Here is a 22,116-nt window from a genome sequence, read left to right on the forward strand (position 1 = left end):
GGTTTTCAACCATTTTCTTTCCACCCACATACCACCATATCGCCCTTACTAATCACAGAGCACCTATGGCATAGGGAATACTTAAAGTGGAAAGAAAAAGGATGAGAACCACTGATCTATTATCTAACATTTTTTGCAATTATCTTATAATCTACATTTAACAGTGAAATAGATCTGCAAGACAATGGCTTTAAAGGATCTTTGTCTTTTTTTGGTATTACTGTTTTTATCACAGTAGAAAAAGATTTCAGGAGAATGTGTGTTACCTCCACCTGACCTAATGCTTCCATAAAAGGAGGAATCAGCAAATCTTTAAATTCTTTATAAAATTCAAGTGGGAAACCATCTTCTCCCAGAGATATATTACTTTGTAATGAGCTCAATGCTTCCCTCACCTCCATTGGAGTGAAAGGGGCATCTGGCTCTGTTTGCTCTTGTAAACTTAACCTTGGTAGACTTATTTGTAATTTAAAAAATCTTCTAGTTTGTTATCATTTCTCTGCGACTCCAAGTTATATAACTTAGAATAAAATTGCTTAAAATCTTCATGAATTTCTTGAGGTTTACAGGTAGTTGCATTCAACTCTAATTTAATTGCATTTCTCATTCTTGAAACTTGTTCTGTTTTCAACTGCCAGTGTGTGTGGTTAATGATGAAAATCACATTTTAATTTGATGTGTGTAATAGAAAGGCGGTCATGATTACTGCTTCTCGAGGTTTTTTGCCACATGTTAATTGATCTTAGCTGTAGCTCTGTGTGTTTTGTGTCTTATAATATAGTTTTAAATAAAGTTTGTATGTTAAAAAAAGTGCTTCAGGTGGTGAGGGAGCATCAGGCAGCTGGTCTGAATGGGGTCAGGCAGCTAGAGATGGTTGGAGCTACGCTCATCTAGGCAGGTATAGAGTGTTGCATCACACTCCTGACCAGGATCTTTTATCTTATGGTATCAGGAGATACCATTCACCACCAGAACCCCAGGCCACATCCAGTGGGGCAGCAAACAAACTGCTGGAGGAAGACAGCGAGATAGCCGGCAGCTATGAAAGGTGAGGCTGGTCGACATTTCCAGTTGGAACCCTGCATAAGGACTTGTCCAGTAGAGTCTCTGGTCACTGGAGACCCCAGGATGATGCTGGTGAGACTGGGTGTTGGCAAGGTCACTGAAGATCAGGGTGTTGGAGGGAGTTGCTGCTAGTGGAGCTAACAGTGTCTAATGGTGGTTCAGGCTTTGCTGTGGGCGGACTAGGACAGGTTGAGTATTTGTAAATGGAGCTGCCCGTTGTGTAATCACTGCGAACACTCCAACTTCACCGTGAGCACCTTAACCTCACCATGAACCCCCAACTTCACCGTGAGCACATTAACCTCACCATGAACCCCCAAATCACCGTGAGCACATTAACCTCACCATGAACCCCCAACTTCACCGTGAGCACATTAACCTCACCATGAACCCCCAAATCACCGTGAGCACCTTAACCTTACCATGAACACCCCAACCTCACCATGAGCACATTAACTTCACCATGAGCACTTCAACTTCACTGTGAGCACCCCAACCTATCCCTGAGCACCTTAACCTCACCATGACCAACCTAACCTCACCATGACCACCCCAACCTCACCATGACCACCCCAACATCACCATGACCATCCCATCCTCACCATGAGCACCCCAACCTCAACATGACCAACCCAACCTCAGCATGACCACCCTAACCTCACCGTGAGCACTCCAACCTCAACATGACCAACCCAACTTCACCGTGAGCACCCCAGCCTCATTGTGAACTCCTCAACCTCACTGTGAGTACCCTAACTTCATCATGAACACCCCAAACTCACCATGAGGATCCCAACATCACCATGAGCACCCCATCCTCTCCACAAGCACTTTAACTTCACCATGACCACTCCAACCTCACCATGACCAACCCATCCTCATTGTGAGCACCCCAACCTCACCATGACCACCCTAACCTCACTGTGACAACCCCAAATTTACCGTGAGCACCCCAACCTCACCCTGACCAACCCAACCTCACCGTAAGCATCCCAACCTCACCATGACCCCCTAACCTCACCGTGAGCATTCCAACCTCACCATGACCACCCTAACCTCACTGTGAGCACCCCAACCTCACCATGAGTACCCCAAACTCACCATGAACATCCCAACATCACCATGAGCACTCCAAATTCATCATGAACACTGCAACCTCACCGAGAACACCCCTAACTTCATAGTGAGAAGGTTGTGAGTGGAACTATTGAAGGTCCCAGGACAATGCAGTGATGTCCTGAGTTGGGATCCTTGATCACAATGACTTAAGTGCAGTGCTCCCTCAGGACTGCCCATTTTTTCTTGCACTTTTGGTGGTAAATTAATACAGCCCCTTTATTATTCTTAATCCAAAAATTACAAGGACTACATTCGTCGACAATTCAGGCTATTCACACAAAACATATATTATAAATTGAAACATGATTATTTCTGTCAATGCCATCAAACCCTTGGGCCAACTGTTTGCTGATACCCTCCCAACTAAGTGCTCCTTCTCCAGGGACACATGGGCACACAGGTGTCCTCAGAAGAGGGGAAGGCAGTCAGCCGAGCTGAACCCTCGACTGCCCACTGCCTGGACCCATGGATGGCCATCTTGGCCAGGTCCAGTACCGGGATGTCCCTTGACCAACTCCACCCCCCCCCTCCATACCAGGTGTCCAAAGATCAGGAGCATGGGTCTGAAATGCAGCCAGAACTTGAGGAGCAACTCCCTCTGTACTACCTTGCCTGCAGTGTGACCCCCATCCCCTCAGTACTGCCCCTTCTACAGGCCCAGCTGACTGAATCCTGAGTAGGGTCATTCCTTGTATTATCTGTCATGTGTTGTTTCCATCTGTGCCTCACCATCCACATCTCATGCTTTTATGGAAACAGTTAAGAGTTGCCAGGAAGTCTCGTGGAAGATGAAGTACAGGGACATTTGGTGTGAAAACATCAGCAGTTTGTTTTGTGAACTCTATTTATAGTTTTCCAATTCATTGGGGTGGAAAGTTGTTGAAGGTGAAATATGTGGGCCAGGATAGGCTCTTCAGCTCTGAGTGATGGTGAGAGGGAACATTGAGGTCCAGATGGATGGGGAGACCATTGTTTTACTCATCTCGCTAACCTTGTAGGGTTTGTTGCTTGGCAGGGACATCTGTGTGATCATCTGAGAGTTGGGACAGACCCATGGACTGGAGTTGGATGTCAGCGGGAGGAGTGATGATGACTGACACCTACAGCTGCACACCGTGCTGTTAAGGTGACAAGAGTTTTATCGAGTTTTATTCCCCTTTTGTATCTTTTCTGGGGGATGAAGGATTTGGATTATTGCAGGACTGAGATCTGCCATGAACATAATGAATCGTGGGGGTGACAGGACACCCTTCTCTCTCTCTCTCCCTCCCCCATCGATGTGATTTACTGGGATCGTTGTCTGAAGAGAGCACACAAAATTATTGAGGACTCCTTCTGTCCTGCACACAGCATCTTTCAGATGCTCCCATCAGGGATGAGATACAGGAGGATCAGAGCCAGCACCACCAGGCTGAGGAACGGCTTCTTCCCACAAGCAGTGAGAATGCTGAACGACCAAAGGAACTGCTCACACTAACTATCCGAGACTCTCATATTCACAAAACAATATGTATTTATTTATTTATATACATGAATACTTGTCCTGCATATGTATTGCTTGTCTCTATGTGTGTTATGTCTGGTTGTATGTTTGCACGTTTTGCAGTCAGGTGGTACTGTACTTGTGTAAGTAGATTTGAATGGCCTGCCCCTGCTTCCAGTTCTAGCCTTGTGTACGGGGCTTGCCACAATTTACGGAGCATTGACACTGACCTTCCCTGGCCTGTCGCGTCCAATTGTCCGTTACTCACAACTTCCCAGAGATGACCACACCTATCACTTTTGTGTCTGTCACTCCTTTCTCGCAACCCATCCTTTGACAGGTCAAACTTTTCCCTGTCCTCCCATGGTCCCCGAACCCTCCGAGATCAATGTGCTCCTCCAGCTCTGCCCTCTTGCTCCCCCCTGAATTCTGCAGCTGATATCGGTGCCTGCAGCCGCCTCTGCCCTGACCTCTGGAATTCCCTTGCTCCAACCTCCCTGCCCCTCCCTCTGAACATGAGATGCCTCCGAAAGTCTGTGTCAGAGTGAGCTCCCGGACCCCCGGCTTCATCCTTCTTTCTGCAGCTCAAGGCCAATTTTTATGCCAGGGTGCTTCTGTGAAGCACTTGACATGCCTTTCAATATATGAAAGGCGTTTATGTGAATGCAGCGGTCGATGAACAAACCATTCCATTTCGGCCGATGTTGTTCATCTACCGCCTTTCCTCTGGGCATCAGTGAATTGTGTGTTAATTTCAACCCCTGTTGCCACCTGGTTTTATGGACTGGCTGCTTCCTGAAACAAAACCTTTCTCAATTCCAGGTCTTGATGGAGAGGGGGCCACCAGTGATGCCTAATCTGCTCCGTCAGCTTTATCCAAAATAGGAAAAATACACTGGCAGTAATTATCCACCCCCTTGCTCATCTTCACATTATTTAGCAGCATGCCACAGATTGCAGATGGACTCTCTGCCTCGCTCGCCGGTGTTGGTGGAGGAGGGGCTGGACAAGCCTTCATGGCTTTACCCATAAGACACCGTATTGTACAACGTGGTTATCTTGCTCTGAACTACCTGTTTAATGCTATATCTGCCTCCGACCCTTTGCGCTGTGTTTACTAATGGGGCTGGTTGTCTCCTGGTATAAGTTCTGTTTGCTGCTAATTCCCTTGACGAGCTGCTAATGCGTGTTCTCTGCAAATGAGGAACATAATTAACACTAAATTAAGGTGATACAAATGAAGAGAACAGAGAGTCTGACAACATGAGTGGTTTGGGAGAACTGAGTGCGCCGGTGATTCATTTTTTTAATTTACTGTGAGAATATACTGTTGGCTTTGCAAAAATAAAATCAGAGTCTTTAAATGGAGTTTCACTTTCAATTCCCATTAAATTCAACTGCCCATATAATAGGACACAACACACACACTGGAGCCCAGAGGAAGGGAGGGTTTGCAGGCCACGTTAAAATGCCTGTGCTGGAAGCAGATTGCAAATTAGATCACACCAACAATTCTGCTCCCAATGAGCAGGCGAGGTTGCTTGGCACGATCCAACTCTGTCTGCCGACGCTGAATGAACTTCGCAGGGTGATACGGCGTACAGACAGGCCCTTCAGCCCCACTCATCTATGCTCAGTTAGTCCCGTTTGTCTGCATTTCAGCCACATTCCTCTGAACATTTCCTCTCCATGCACCTGTCCAGATGTCCTTTACATCATTCCTCAAGGATATGGACAGGGAGGATGCCTTTGGGACTGTGCTCCTCCCCTTTCCCTCCTTCCCCCCCCCCCCCAACCATTTTGTGCAGATGCCTGCCTGCAATGTTTTCATACCTTGATAAAGGGCTCAAGCCTGAAACATTGGTTATGTATCTTTAACTTGGCTACATAAAGGACACTGTTTGCCCTGCTGAGTTTCTCCAGCATTGTATGTTCCTAAGATGAGGTCTTCTAGATCTTTCAAAATATCTGCCTTCTTCCACAAACATGGCTTCCCTTCCACCACTATCAACTCAGCTGTCACCCATATCTCCCGTTCATCTGCCCTGGCCCCTCTGGTGCCCCCGACACAAAAAACATAAGATCCCCCTCATCCTCACCAACCACCCCACCAGCTTCTGCATCCAACACATTATCCGCCAGAATTTCCGGCACTTACTACAGGACCCCACCATAGACATATTTTTCCTTCTCCTCCCCTCAGCCTTCCATAGGGACCACTCCCTCGTGATTCCCTTGTGCACGCATCCCTCCCCACCCATTGCACCCCTGGCACTTTCTTGTTTGTCCACAGAAGGTGCAACACTTGGGTCCACGCCTCCTCCTTCACCATGGTCCGGAGCCCCAAACAGGCCTTTCAAGTGTACATCTTGTACATCCAGAGGACTTATTTACTGCATCCAATGCACCCTTTGTGGCATTCACTACATCGGAGAGACTGGTTGCAGATTCGGAGATCACTTCACTCAGCACCTTCTCTCTATTTGTAACCACAACGACCTCCCAGTGGCCAACCATTTCAATTCTGAATCACAGTCCCGAGCTCACATCTGTCCATGGCCTTGTGCACTATCCCACCTATAGATTGGAGGAACAACACCTTATTTTCCTTCTGGTCACTCTCCAGCCAGATGGCATTAACATTAACTTTACTGCTTTCCATTAAAACCTGCTCACCTTTTCTTTCCCATCCCCCTTTTCCTCTTTCCAGTTCATCCACCCACCCAGCCGTCCCTTCTCCCCCTCATTGCTGCGGTCTCCTCTGTTTTTTCTCCATCTTTCATCTGCCTTTGCCACTGTGCCCTGATCCACCTGGACAATGACACCTCAAACGCCAAGCTGCTGTTCATTGACTTCAGCTCGGCATTTAAAGCGATCATTCCCCAGAGGCTGGTGGAGGAGCTGTCCTTGCTGGGACTCAACACCCCTCTCTGTAACTGGATCCTGGACTGAGTCTGTCTGGGTCAGTAGCAGAATGTCGAGCACCTTGCACTGAGCACTGGTGCACCTCAGGGGTGTGTGTTCAGCCCACTACTGTTCACACTATAGACCCTTGGCTGCAGTGCCAGATCCAGCTCCAACAGTGTCATCATTTGCAAATGACAGTCGTTGGCCTCATCAGCAACAATGATGAGTCGCACTGCAGAGAAGAGGTGGGAAATCTCGTGAAATGATGCAAGAGTAACAATCTGAGACTCGACGTGGACAAGATGAAGGAGATGGTCGCGGACTTCATGAGAACCAGAACTCATCAACAACTTTGTAGTGGAGAGAGTGGAGAGGCCAAGTTAATTGGAGTTCACTTAACTAGTGACCTATCGTGAACACTCACTTGTCAGGAAGGTGCAACATTGAAGTGCCAGTTGATGAAGTAGACAAAAACGATGTGGTCAAACAATAATCATGGCTAGAGTGACTGCCCGGTCGTAGGTTAAGGGCTCCATCTCCAGCAACCTCTGACAGATGTAACTGGAGTCGATTCTGTTGACAAAAGCATCCAGCTTCACATTCATTTGCCAGTGAGTCGAGAGCCAGTGCATAGGCAGCAAAACTTTCCCCGGGTTTCTGGCATCAAGTCAGCCACTGGTGTCGAGCAAGCACCACGTTCCGTGGCGCCGTGTAGTAAGCAGTCAGACATTGCCAGGCTATAGCCAGAGTGGTAGCTCCTTGTATTACGGCAAAAGGGACCTCACCCAGCAGGGAATTCAGGTGGCCCCACTGTATCGCCTCATCGACCATGTTGTTTCGAGCCATCTAGTAATCAAAACAAGCAATCCAGTGGTTGAAAATTTCTCTGCCCCGAGGGGCAGACGGGTCGATTATCAGCCGCTCTGGCTTGAGGGCTGCATCCATCTCTACTAATAAAATTGAAGTGCCAGTTGTTACCACAGAAGTAGCATTTGCCAGGCGTTCGCCCTTTTCTTTCCTTCGGGGTTCCAGCACTCCAGGATGTTCCCCTTTCGGTTTCTAGCATTTCACTGGACTGCATAGCACTTCTCAGTGTTTTGGCTCGTTACATCCGTCAGAGGCTGCTGGAGAAGGAGCCCTTAACCTAAAACCGGGCAGTCACTCTAGCCATGATTATTGTTTGATCACATCGTCTTTGTCTACTTCATCAACTGGCACTTCAATTTTATTAGCAGAAACTAACGGTACAATAATGAAAGACAATGGGTACATACACAGTTATACCCAAGGGGAGTGTCTTTAATGGTAGAGATAATACACAGCCAATGTTAGTACAGCAAGGCTCTAGGGAAGGGAAGACAGACAGCTTAGCAGAGATTCACCACAAACAGAAACACCACTTCCTGAGAAGACTGAAGCGGGTAAGGCTACCGGCCACCATTATGTCAACCTGCTATAGGGTTTCCTTCGAGAGTGTTCTGGCCGGCTGCATCACAGTGTGGTACGGTTGCTGCAGAGAAATGGATTGGAGGCCAATCCACAGGACCCCAAGAGTGGCAGAGAGGATCACTGGAGTCTCCCTCCCCCTCAATCGATGTGATCTACCAGGATTGTTGTCTGAAGAGGGAACACAAAATCATTGAGGACTGCTTCCATCCTGCACCCAGCATCTTCCAGCTGCTCCCATCAGGGATGAGATACAGGAGTATCAGAGCCAGCACCACCAGGCTGAGGAGCAGCTTCTTCCCACAGACAGAGAGAATGCTGAACAACCGAAAGAACTGCTCACACTAACCACCCGAGACTCTTGTATTCACGAAACAATATTTATTTATTTAGATGAATACTTGTCCTACATATGTATTATTTGTCTGTATGTGTGTTATGTCTAGTTGTGTGTCTGCATGTTTTTGCACCGAGGACCAGAGAACAGTTTCGTCGGGTTGTACAATAAATGACAATAAACTTGACTTGAATTGAAGAGCAAACAAACTGTGCAATGCAGAAAATAAATATTTAATAATAAATAATGCACAAAGCAAGAGATCTTAAATGGTCCCTAATTTGTCATTGAGGAGTCTGATGGTGGAAGAGTAGCAGCTGTTCCTTATTCTAGTGGTGCAGGCTTCTGGCACCTATACCTCTTTCCTGATGGCAGCAGAAAGAAGAGACCATGTGCTAGATGGTATGGATTCTTGATCATTGCTGCTACTCTCTGATGGCAGAGTTCCCTGTAGATGTTCTCAATTGTAGGGAAGGTTTTGCCTGTGATGTCCTGGGCCTCTCTCGGCCTCCCCAACTTACTCTCCCTCTCTGATTTGTGTGTGATACCAGTCTAGTTTAACACATGTCCCAGCATCACAACCTCCATCTCAGGCACTAACAGCTTGTCAAAGGCCATCTGGCAAGGATTTATGTCTCTTGAGATTTGATTTGTTGTCATGTTCACAAAACACATTTGTTTTGCTTGCGCTGTAAAGTCGCACAAGGAGGTGCCCCTAGAACAGTGTCTCCACCAAGATAGGGAGCAGAGAGAGTACTTCCTGACACATCAAGTGCCCGTGGATTGCATCACCTCCTCCAAATGCCTCTTGCACCTCCTGTAGCCTCCTACCCGGTTCAAATGGCCTCGAGCTCCAGCCATTCAAGTCCTCCTTGGTCCATGGCTCCTGACGTCCGATACAATCAGGGAGCTTTCAGCACCTGAGACAATTTGGAAGGCTTGCTGGTCATCAGCACCCTCATGGATCCTGGTTCCCTATGCCTTGAGGTCTTCTGTAACTTCCCAATGCCCTTTCTCCACTTGGAATGACCACGGTCTAGCATTTCTAGGGGATATGAGCTTTTCCCCAAGGAGGCTTCGTACATCCTTGATGTTTTCTGCCCACCTTTGGAGGAGCAATGATCAGGGTGTGTGGAGAAGTAAGGGGTGCGGAACTGGGACACAGGGATGGGCACTACAGAGGAATTGGAAAATGAGGAGGAAAACCTTGAAACAGAGCAGGGCTAAAGCATGTGGAAGGAATATCTGGCTTTGCCAGCATTCAGCTAAATGTCACTGTCCCAGTTCTCCATCCAAATCTGTCCCCTCAGGCCCAGACACTGACGTGTCCCAGTTATCCATTTCATGTTCCCACCATCCCCTCAGCCCCAGACATCAACCTCATGTCAAGTTTATTGTCATCAGATTGCACAAGTACAACTGGACAAAAAGCACTGTCCGGTCCTCAGTGCAAAACACACAGACACACATAAAGACAAACAATACATATAGAAACATAGATGATAGGAGGAGGAGTAGGTCATTCGACCCTTCGAGGCTGCTCCGCCATTCAACGAGATCATGGCTGATCTTAAAGTTCAGTACCCCGTCGCCGCCTTCTCTCCGTAACCTTTAATACCCTTATACTGAAGAAATACATCTAATTCCCTCTTAAATATATTTAATGAACCTGCCTCCACTGCCCTCTGTGGCAATGAATTCCACAGATTCACCACCCTCTGGGTATAGAAATTCCTCCTCATCTCGGTCCTAAATGGTTTGCCTATTATCCTCAAACCATGGCCCCGGGTTCTGGATTTTCCCACCATTGGAAACATCCCATCTGCATCCATTCTGTCCAGTCCTGCCAGAATTGTATAGGTCTCTATGAGATCCCCTCTCAATCTTCTAAACTCCAGCGAGTACAATCCCAATTTGCAGGACAAGTATTCATCAATATAAATAAAGAAATAAATATTGTTTCGTGATTATGAGAGTCTTGGATGGTTAGTATGAGCGGTTCCTTTGGTCGTTCAGTGTTCTTACTGCCCGTGGGAAGAAGCTGTTCCTCAGCCTGGTGGTGCTGGCTCTGATACTCCTGGATCTCTTCACAGATGGGAGCAGCAGGATGATTTTACACATGCTCTTCAGACAACAATCACGATAGATCATGTTGATAAGGGAAGGGAGACTCCAGTGATCCTCTTTTCCATTTTTATGGTCCCGTGGATTGACCTCCGATCCATTTCTCTGCAGCAACCGTACCTCACGGTGATGCAGCTGGCCTGGACATTCTTGATAAAGCTCCTGTAGAAGGATGACAGATTCCTGACAAACGAGGAGACGTGTATCTACAACAGGTCACTAGTTAAGGGAACTTGGTGCTCTCACCCTCTTCTCTACAGATTTATGCCAGTTCTCCACCCCCTCAGCTCCAGATATCTTTGCTTAAACAGTGCTGTGAGTTTCTATACAATCTGCCACTCTGTCAGCCTGCCCTGGCTCACCAGCTCCCATCCCACTGGAAGTGGGCTTTCCCCTTTATCTTGATCAAGCATGTTCTTAGATATTTAGAACTATAATACAGAAATAGACCTTTCGGCTCATCTTGTCCATGGTGAGCTGTTCCTCTGCCTTAGTTCATTGGCCTGTCCCCAGACCATTCCCTTCCCATCCCTGTACTTAAATGTTGATAATGAACCCACATCCATTTCTTCAGCTGGAAGCTCATTCCACATTCCTCCACCCTATGAGTGAGGAAGTTCCCCTTAATGTGCCCCTTAAACATCCCATCTTTCATCCTTAACCCATGTTCCCTTGTTCTTGTCTCACCCAACCTCAGTGGAAAAAGCCTGCTTGCATTTACTCTATCCTCTATCAAATCTCCCTTCATCCTTTGACACTTCATGGAATAAGGTCCTAACCTGTTCAACCTCTCCCGGTAACTTAGTTCCTCAAATCCCGGCAACATCCGAATAAATCGTCTCTGCACAAATGCCCCTATGAACTCTCCCAGCCCTGTAATAAGGAGATCAACTCCAAACCCCGCTCCCGCACTCTTTCCAACAGCACAAGAACAGGGTATTCAGTCAGAGTCATACAGCACTGAAAAGGCCCTTCACCCCAACTAGCTCCTGCTCACCCAATTGGCATTCCATGCTGGTTCCATTTGGTCCAGAGAGGGTCTGGCAAATTGCTTTGTGACCCCAGGTGACCAAGACAAATCTGGGATGACTCCTATAGAAGTATTTCAAGAGAAGAAGGCAGCAAGGAAGAGAGGAAGGAGGCAAAGAGGGAGGGAGGAATCAAGGAGCAGAGGGAGAAAAGCTGAGGGAGGGGGCAAGGAGCTGAGGGAGTGACACAAGGAGGGGGTGAGGAGAGGAAAGGGGATGAGGAGCCAAGTGGGGGCGAGGATGGGAAGGCAGAGGGTGTGAGGGGGTGAGGAGGGGAGGGAGGCTCAGAGAAGCTGAGGGAGAGGAGAGGAGGGAGGGGGTGGGAAGGGGATGAAGGCTGAGGGAACCAGGAGGGGAGAGGTCAAGACAAGGCAAGAGAGACAGGTGAGGTGGGGAGAGGAAAGGGTGAAGGCTGAGGGAGTGAAGGGGCAAGAGGGGGCAGGTTGAGACAAGCCAAGAGGGAGAGGTGAGAAGGGAGGTATCAAGGAGGGGAGAGGAGGGCACAAGGAGGGGGGGTGAAGGCTGAGGGGGTGAGGAGGGAGGATGAGACAAGCCAAGAGGGAGAGGTGAGGAGGGAGGAGAGATCAAGGGTGAAGATTGAGTAGAGGATGAGGAGGGCAAACATCACATGAAGAACACAGTGGTGTGACCCAGCAGATGCTCTGGGACAGTTGAGGGTGGTGGGAAAGGGGAGGGACATTCTCATGATTGAAAACCTGAACAACATCAAACAGAAACTATGGTGGGACATCTCAGTTTAACCTCCTCCCCCCCCCCCCCCCCCCCACCAAAAACACCGGATTCAAAGTCTGCCCGTTAACACTGCTTCTTCGAAAAACGTGGAACTCTCAACAAGTGAAGATCTTGACTGCAAGGTCCCATAGATGCTGAACCGTGTCAGCGGGACTTCATTGGGTGAGAGGTGCAAGCCCATGGGGCGCTTGTGGGAGAACATCTGGCTGATCTCCGTGAAGCTCTTGTTCTTAGTTTCAGGAATGACGATGTGGACGTAGATGCAGATAAGACAGCAAACACCGCAAAAGACCAGGTAGCAGTAGGCACCAGCAGACATCTGGAACAGAGAGGGGGCCAGGGTCACATCCAGCTGCTATGCAAGGTACTGTGTACAATTCTGGTCACCCCATGAGAGGAACGGTGGAGGCTTTGGAAAGGGGACAGAAAAAGGTTTACCAGGAAGGGCTCAGGCCTGAAATGTCAGTTATATATCTTTACCTCCCATGGACACCTTGAGACCTGAAGAGTTCCTCCATCAATTCTGTGTTTTGACTACAATGACAGTGTCTTCAGACTTTCGCGTTTAATTTTTACCAGGATGTTGCCTGGGTTAGAGGGCATGAGTTATGGGGAGAGGCTGGACAAACCTGGGATGCTTCTCTGGAGTGTCAGAGGCTGAGGGGAGACCTGATGGGGGCTTTATAAAATTGAGAGGGATTGATAGTATGGGTAGTCAGAATCTTTATCCCAGGGTAAAAATGTCACACACCAGAGGACATGGAAGGAGAAGGGTAAAAGTTTAGAGTATATGTGAGGCATGAAGATGAAGGGATGTGGATCATGTTTAGGAGTGAAAATAAAGTGAATGTAAAGGCAGATACATCGCTTTATAAAAACACCAACAGCGAATACTGGATGTGGACTCCAATCCAATAGGGGGTTAGTCTCATAGGTGAAGCGAGTCACTCCACCTCCATAAGTCACTCCATAAGGGCAATGCTGTTGAAGGCGGTTGCTTAGGGGCAGGCTGATGATGTTGCAATGGTGCCGGAGTCACCATAGGGCTCTCACAGTGATTGGTGCTGGGGTTAGGGCTCCCTCATGCCACCTGGAAATGTCCTCTTCCTGTTCCCTTCTGCCCCGCTCTCTTTCACCAAGGCCGCCAAGATCGAGGAGCAAGAGGGCAGCGAGGAGCTAGAGAGAGTGGAAATGGAGGGAGTCTGGTCCTGGGGGAGCAATGAGGGTCGGAGCTCGCCAAGCTTCCAGAGCCAGAGGGTGAAGGGATCCGGGTGCTGAGCTCCATGGCCCAGGAAGGAGGAGAGAGGCTTAGGGGTGGAGACAGAGAAGAAGAGCCGGGCAGTCCAATGGACAAAAGAAGGGAGAGAAAAGTAGTGTTCAGCATGCCGGAGGGGCAGCACCAGGCAGAAGAGCTGGAAGAAGGATTAATGGCTGTCTTCATTACCCATAAACCCTCACGCAGCTGGAACTGTTCTGCATTTCCCAGAGAGGTTTCAAGCTGCATGGGGGATTATGGGTAACAAAGACAGCCTTTGCTCGGTGCGTATGTTAGACCTCACAGCGATGGGCGATGCTGCTGCACCACTCACCCCGCCTCCCTCAGCTCCCAAGGATGGCTCCTGACACTGCTCTCTATAAAAACAATGCTGAAGCAGTCTTATAGGCCATAAGAAGTTAAGTCCACTTTTCTCCCCCCCAATGTGGCATCACTCCATAAAAACACCTAAAGTGAAATGTCCAGAGGTGCACAATGACTAAAGCAATACAGGGGGATTACTCCCAGCTAGGAATGACGTGAACAGAGACAGCCATGGAAAACAGAGTTTGTTATGGGCAGAAGTCCAGACATTTACACTGGAAATAGAGAGGTGGTTAGTTCTTTTACATGGTAAGAGATTGGAAGATGTTGGTATTCAGGTAGGAAACTCAGCAGATCAAACAGTGTAGTTTATGAAGCAACGATAAAGACACATAATCAGCGTTTTGGGCTTGAGCCCTTCATCAACGTACAAGCAAAATGTTGGCAGGCGTCTGAATAAAAGGGTGGGGGGAGGGGCACAAACCCACAGGCGGGAGGTAATAGGTGGATAAGGGAAGGAGGGCACACCTATTCTCCATTCTCCCTTCCTTCCCTTTCCTTCCTCCACCCCCTTCCCTCTCCACTCACATTGCCATCTCTCCTCCCCGTTTGCTGCTGTGCCCTCCCTCCTTTACCCACCTATTACCTCCTGCCTGTGGGTCTGTGCTTCTCCCCCTACCCCTCCCCCCCATCATTTTGTTTGGGCACATGCCTACATTTTGCTCATACCTTGATAAGGGATTGAAGCCCGAAACGTTGGTTCTGTATCTTCATCTTTGCTATATAAAGGACACTATTTGACCTGCTGAACTTCTCCAGCAAAGTGTTTTTACCTGGGATGCTTCTCTGGAGTGTCAGAGGCTGAGGGGAGACCTGATGGGGGCTTTATAAAATTGAGAGGGATTGATAGTATGGGTAGTCAGAATCTTTATCCCAGGGTAAAAATGTCACACACCAGAGGACATGGAAGGAGAAGGGTAAAAGTTTAGAGTATATGTGAGGCATGAAGATGAAGGGATGTGGATCATGTTTAGGAGTGAAAATAAAGTGAATGTAAAGGCAGATACATTGCTTTATAAAAACACCAACAGCGAATACTGGATGTGGACTCCAATCCAATAGGGGGTTAGTCTCATAGGTGAAGCGAGTCACTCCACCTCCATAAGTCACTCCATAAGGGCAATGCTGTTGAAGGCGGTTGCTTAGGGGCAGGCTGATGATGTTGCAATGGTGCCGGAGTCACCATAGGGCTCTCACAGTGATTGGTGCTGGGGTTAGGGCTCCCTCATGCCACCTGGAAATACTCCAGATAGGAAACCTTTGGTGAGATATGGGCTAAATGCAGACTAGTTTGGTCCATGGGGACAGGGTGGGACCTCGTAATACACCCCTTAGGTTTAATTATGACACCTTTTGCCAAATTATACACCATACACAGAACAGTACAGCACAGGAACAGGCCCTTCAGCCCATGTGTCGAACAGGATGTCCAAATCAAACTAAATCCCTGCACATGATCCGCCTTCCTCCATCTCCTGCACATTCATGACTATGTCTTAAACATGACTATTGTGCTGGTTTCCATCACTACTCCTGGCAGCTCGTTCCAGGCACCCACCGCTCTCTGCATCAAAAACTTGTCCACACATCTCCTTTAAACTTTTACCTATCACTTAATACTATGCCCTCTTGTCTGGGACTCTTTTACCCTGCGATAAAGATTCTGACTGCCTGTCGATGCCTCTCCCCTCAGCCACCAACACTCCAGAGAAAACAACTCAGGTTTGCCCAACATCTTCCCATAACTTGTATCCACTAATCAAAGCAACATCCTGGTGAATCTCTTCTGTCCCCTTCACCTCCACCTCCTTTCTGTAATCGAGTGACCACAACTTCACACAATATCACAGAACCCAATATAGCAGTGTTATAGGCTTAAAGCATTCTTTATAGATCAGAAGATGCATGTTACTGGGTGCAGGACATGATTTAAAAACAGGGAAACAGAAGAGCTGCAGAGGGTCGAATCTTGAGTCGTTGGAGGGACTCAATGGGTTGGGCAGCATCCTTGGGGAGAGATGGACTGTCAGCATTTTTGTTAGGACCATATATTGAGACTTGTATATGATTTAGCAATATATTACATGTTACCAGATATCTACTCCAAGAGGAACAAAAACCAATGCACCTGTATAAAACAACTAATGGTCCATGTTAGTTGGTGCTGTGGTACTGACCTGCAGGAACGGGAAGGCAAATCCCACAGTGAAGTTGGAGAGCCAGTTGAGAGAGCCTCCGATGATGTATGCAGCTGGGCGGTGTGACTGTGTGAAGAGCTCAGCTGTCAAAAGGAAGGGAACCCCCGCTGGAAGGCAAGCACCAGAGAGAAGGGCAGAGAAAGGGGGAGGGAGGAAGAGGGGGAAGATAGCGGGGAATGGTAGGGGGAGAGGGGTTAGGTCTGTCAGTGTTCCCACTCTCCCCCCCCCCACACACACAGGACCACTCGGGTTAGGTCCATCAGTGTTTCCACTCCCCCACACACAGGCCCACTCGGGTTTGTCATATGCTACCCACCCACATACAACATGCTTTGTGCCCGACTATCCCGTTACCAGTTTCTCCCAGCGCAATGCTCATGGGAAGATGTTGGAGGGAAGGGAGGGATTGGAGAAGGCATTCATTTTAATGATTAGGGTTCCCACCATGCCCAATCCCCCTCCACTCAGTCCCATCCAAGCTGCCAGCCAAACAGTGGCGACTGTTGGAATGTCATCTGCAACAGAGCGTTCCATTGCTTGGCTCAACCCCCCATTTACTGAAATCGAGATGGAGACAGCAATCTCATCTAATACTCAGAGGATGAGTTTAGCAACAATTTAGTCCGAATTTGCATCATTTTTGCATAATAGCATGGCAGAACTTAATGTGATAGAATGGATCTGAACCCAGTGCTGAACGCTATTGTTCATTAAGAATAAAAGAGAAGATTATATTTATCATTGTTGATAAACAATGATGCATGAAAAGGGCCAATTAAATATGTAATTACACTGAATACATTCTCAATTGTAAATGTAATATATTCTTCATGGACAACACCAATACATCAACTCCCTAAAATGCCAACATCCACATTTATCATTCGGAGCTTCCCCTGCTGCACTGCATTTGCTGTTGCTCCCAAGCCTCCAAGTTCCAGACCAGCCGGGAGTAGTGAGGTGAACAGTGTTCGTGTGGCAGAATCAATGGCTTTCCCCATCCACTGCCTGCAAATCAGCCATAGCCCTTCTCCCCACTCAGTGCAAACACAATGACAAACTGAGATTTTCTCTTGCAGAGAAAGGGCAAAGGGGAGCAGAGGGTGAGAGAGGTGGAGACAGGAGGGCGGGAAGTCCGGGAATGGGAGGAGGGGAAGGGAGATGCAAAAAGGCAGAGGGAGTGGTTCTGATGGCCGTCAGAGAGTCAGCAAGAAATCCTGCAGGGAATTCTGGAGAAACTCCTATCCCCAGAGAGTGGTGAGACTGTGATATGGGGCTTGAATGTAATTGATAGGTTGAGGGAGAGGTTGGACAGTCAAGAGAGGGAACAGAGAGTCACAATGGTGATGGGGAAACATGGAGGGGAGGGGAGGTTGAGTGGAGTCAATGCCAGCACAGACACCAGTGGCCTTTTACTGAAGCTCCGATGAGGGAGCACCTTCAGACAATGGAAGGCTCTGTCACTCAATGAGATTTCAATCACTGTCTTGGCCGCCATCTCCTCTGAAATTCCAGAGTTTCCAAACTCTGGAAGTTCCTTCTCCCACAACCAGAGGAGGAAACTCCTCGGTTGAACTGCAACAATGACTCCTTCATTGTGCCCTCTTTTAGCGTTGTACCGGTGTGTGTTTGGGGAAGTAAGAGGTGGGTCAGAGCAGGAATGCAATGGGCCAACGTGTCAGTGAGAATGTCAGATCTATCATCAGATCCATGGTCACAGTCACACCTCCCCACCTTGGTGCCTGCCCTGGAGATTTCAATCACAGCACACTTTGAAGGACTGGCTGTCTGATTGACTGGTATTTATTTTCAGCCTGAATTTACTGGTGCCTGGCCCATCTGCCATTGTCATAAAGAAACATTAAAGCTGTGGGTGTTGGAACCTTGGGGATACTCAGCAGGTCAGACAGCATCCGTGGGGAGAGAGGGTCAATTTTTCCATATGGGATCCTTTAGAACATAGAATACAAGGCACGAAGCTCAGTACAGGCCCTTGTGCCGACCTATATATTCTCACCAAAAACAAAACCCTCCCTACGCCGTAACCCCCTAGTTTTCCTCCATCCATGTGGTTATCAAGAGTCTCTTAAATGGCCCACCACCCCTGGCAATGCATTCCAGGCACCCACTACTCTTTGATGTCTCCCCTAAACTTCTCTCCCTTCATTTTGAACATGTCCTCTCGTGTTTGCACCTCCTGTCCTGCGAAACAGGTGCTGGTTATCCACCCTATCTATGAGAATCTTGTAGATCATCAAGTCATCTCTCATCCTTCTATGCTCCAGAGAGAAAAAATTCAGCTCTGCTAATCTTATTAGCAGAAAAAAATAATAAAACTTATTTTCCGATCCAGACAATATCCTGGTAAATCTGCTCTGCACCCTCTCCATAACTTCCACATCCTTCCTATAATGAGGTGATCATAATTGAACACAATATTCAGTGTCACCAGAGATTTGTAGAGTTGCAACATGACCTCTCAATTCCTGAACTCAATCCCCTGACTCAGAAAGCCCAGCATCCTATAGGCCTTCTTAACTATCCTATCAACCTACATGGCGACCTTTGTTGAGACTAAAGTTGGAATGGAGTGATATTAAAAGGGAGGGGAAGATCTGGAGAGGGTCTAAAAGTCTGGATGAAGGTCCCAACACAAAGTTGATTGACCATTTCTCCCCATGGATGCTGGCTGACTGGTTGATCCCCCCAGCAGATTACGGACTGTGGAGTTTAAGACTGCAGTATGATGCAAGGTTGGCACGACTGCCTATCTCCATACACGTAAATCCACCCTTCAGCCCATCATCATTTTCTGGCTCAGAGCAATCTTATCAACATCCCTCATGCCACTTACTAACACGAGGGGCAGGTTATCGCAGGTAATGAACCCACTGACCCACACATCCTCCCACTAATGCTGTTTGCTCTGTGCATCTGTGGCACATGGGGGAAATCTTTGTGGGGTCACGGAGAGTGTGCAAACTCCACACAGACAGCGCCAGAGGTCAGGACAGAACTGGGCTCTCTAGGGCTGTGAGGTAGCAGTTCCTCAGGCTGACTCAGCAGGAAAACAGGCTCCCTTGGTTTAATAGTCCTGATTTAAGCAGGAAGGTGTTTACATTAAACAAAAACCATGCTCATTCAGTGTTAAGGTCGGAGAGCATGGGAGGTGGTGGGAGGAGGAGGGGTGGTGGAGGTGACCCAGGTCCTTCGATGTGGAAAAGGACCCGATGCCAAGAATAGAGGGGAGGCATTAGATACAGGCTTGAGGTGGTGGGAGGGAGCGGGGGGAATGTTGGGATGTGTTAGTTTGGTGCATGGGGCTGGTTTCTGTAGTGGATGGGGTAGGGGAGGGGTGGCTCTGGGGGAGGGGGTGAGATGGATAGGTCCATGGATGGGCAGGGCTGTGTTCTGCAGCAGAGGGTGGGGTCTGTGGGAAGGGGTCGTTTCTATGACAGAGGTCTCCCTCCTGCCCCTTGGGGGGAGGTTTGGGTGATGGACTGAGAGTGGGTCAGTGGATGAGGATATATTCATACTAGAGAACCCTCTCCTGCCCTGGGAGGGGGGACGGGGGTTAGGGTTTGGATGAGAGACTGAGGGTGGGTCAGGGGGTAAGGTCGGGTGAGGATGTACCCTTATGGAGGTCCCTTTCCTGTCCCTGGGGGTGGTTTGGGTGATGGACCAAAGGTGGGTCAGGGGGTGAGACATATCCATACTGGAGATCCCTCTCCTGCCCCTGGGAGTGGGGATGGAGGGGGATAGGGTTTGGGTGAGAGACTGAGGGTGGGTTAGGGGATGAGGTCGGGTGGGGATGTATCCCTACTGGAGGTCCCTTTCTTGCCCCTGGGGTACCTACCTGGTCCAATGCAGAAGCCGGCGATGATTCCCAGCACACAGGCCACGCTGCCGTACTGCATCCATTGTCCCTGGAACCACAGGCGGGGAGAAGAGGGTCAGTCACTGGTGCAATCCCACTGGCAAGATGAACATGAGCAGAGTTGCTGGTCAACATGGTTGGAGGGAATGTTTTGGGTAGCCACTCCTGGGGTTGTGTGAATACAGTGGTCTCAGTGCATCCAAGCTCCCCATGACCTTGGGACTGAATCTCATCTCTGACCTGCGATTCAGACACTTGCATAGCTCTCTTCCTTGAGTCTAACATCTACCACTCTGGCCTGCTCACCCTGGGGCACTCTCTCCCCACTCACACAGCACCCAGGGGTCTCAGCACACAGTGTAGCACAACATAGGAACAGGCATTTCAGCCCATAAGCCTATGTTGAACATGGTCTGCCTGCATCTGATGCATTTCCTCCTCCCCAGCTGATCTAGAAGCCTCTTGAGCACAACTATCTATCTGCTTCCACCATTAGCATTGACAGCCTGTTCCAGGGACCCACCTCCCTCTGGGTAAAAATATCGTGCCCCACATATTTTTCCCTCTCAATTTAAACATAAATCCTCTCGTAAATGAACTTGTTACCCTGGGGAAAAAGATTCTACCTCTCATAATTTTATAATTCCATTAGGTCTATGGCGCTCTGGAGAAAATCTTCCAAATGACACAAAGGTTGGATGCATTGTGGACAGTAAAGGAGGTTTTCAAAACTTGGAGAGAGATCTGAACCAGCTGGAAAAATGGACTGAAAATGGCACAATGAATCTAATGCAGACAAGTACGAGGTGTTGCTTTTTGGAAGGACAAACCAAGAAAGGACATACATGGTGAGGAGTGCGGTCGAACAGAGGGATCTCGAAATACAGATACATAATTCCCTGAAAGTGGCGTCACAGGTAGATAGGGTTGTAAAGAGAGCTTTTGGCATATTGGCCTTCATAAATCAAAGTATTGAATATAGGAGTTGGATGTTATGGTAAAGTTGTTTAAGACATTGGTGAGGCCAAATTTGGAGTATTGTGTGCTGTTTTGGACACCTAACTACAGGAAAGATATCAATAAGATTGAAAGAGGGCAGAGAAGATTTACTAGGATGTTGCCTGGACTTCAGGAACTGAGTTACAGGGAAAGGTTGAACAGGTTAGGACTTTATTACCTGGAGCATAGAAGAATGAGGAGAGATTTGATAGATTATTTAAAATTATGGGGGGTCGAGACAAAGTAAATATAGTAAACTCTTTTCACTGAGAGTAGGTGAGATACAAACCAGAGGTCATGGGTTAAGAGTGAAAGGGAAAAAGTTTAAGGGGATGCAGGCACAATTTTAACATTACAACATATTTAAGACCCTGCTCTGAGATTTTTGTCTCGTTGTAGAATGGAAGGCTGTGAGGAACAGGCGGGTAAGTGGAGATAAGTCCACGATCGCACTGAATGGTGGAGCAGACTTGACAGGCTGAAAGACCAACTCCTGCTCATAATTTTCCCCCCACATTTTATTTACAGCACGGTAGAAGCCTAAAATAGACACTGCAAAAATTATATAAATTACAGCCAGAAATTTCAGAAAAATGTTTTAGGTGTGGCGTGGAGATTGGAAACCTTGTCTACTCCATCTGTCTATGTACAAGGGTGAAATCCTTCTGGGAGGACCTGGAGGACATTCTGAAAAAAATTTAAAAAGTGGATTTTCCACAGGACCTGGAATTGTACCTTCAGGGAATTTTAGGCTCCCCAAATACCAAATTCAGTTCGTGAAGGTCACCTTATCGGTAGCCAGGAAGTGTACAGCGATTTTGTGGAGGTCTGACTCCCAACTAAATACCACATAATGGAATATGGAAATGCAGAGTTTCATTCCCCTGGAGAAAATCACGTACAATCTAAGGAGGAAACATTCGTTAGAGTGTGGCAACCCTATTTGAAATACATCGGTATGCAGATTTGACTAGGCCCCCTTCAAATTATGGGTAGTCTCCACAGGGAAATGAGTGGGATTAAGGAAGGAGAACTTGAGGCAGATGACGTGCTTTTTTAGTTTTGTTTTTAGTTCTTTCCTTTTTTGTAATTTAGTCACCCTGGTTATTTTTTTCCTAGGTTTCTATAGAGGTCATTGACA

At 47.9% G+C, this 22,116-nt stretch overlaps 1 protein-coding gene across 1 annotated transcript in view; it reads right to left on the bottom strand.

The window, feature by feature from the left end:
- Window positions 1-12,310: 12,310 nt before the first annotated feature.
- Window positions 12,311-22,116, bottom strand: part of LOC138743783 (solute carrier family 2, facilitated glucose transporter member 9-like) — a 27,495-nt gene continuing 17,689 nt past the window's right edge. Inside the window, exons 7-9 of the mRNA XM_069899387.1 lie at window positions 19,956-20,025; window positions 16,079-16,206; window positions 12,311-12,581 (exon numbers count right to left, since the gene is read on the bottom strand). Coding sequence (XP_069755488.1) covers window positions 12,312-12,581; window positions 16,079-16,206; window positions 19,956-20,025 — 468 coding nt within the window. The 3' untranslated portion in view covers window position 12,311. The remainder of the gene's footprint in view (window positions 12,582-16,078; window positions 16,207-19,955; window positions 20,026-22,116) is intronic.

Source organism: Narcine bancroftii, chromosome 10, assembly GCF_036971445.1.
Source record: "Narcine bancroftii isolate sNarBan1 chromosome 10, sNarBan1.hap1, whole genome shotgun sequence".
In the NCBI taxonomy this organism is placed as follows: domain Eukaryota; kingdom Metazoa; phylum Chordata; class Chondrichthyes; order Torpediniformes; family Narcinidae; genus Narcine; species Narcine bancroftii.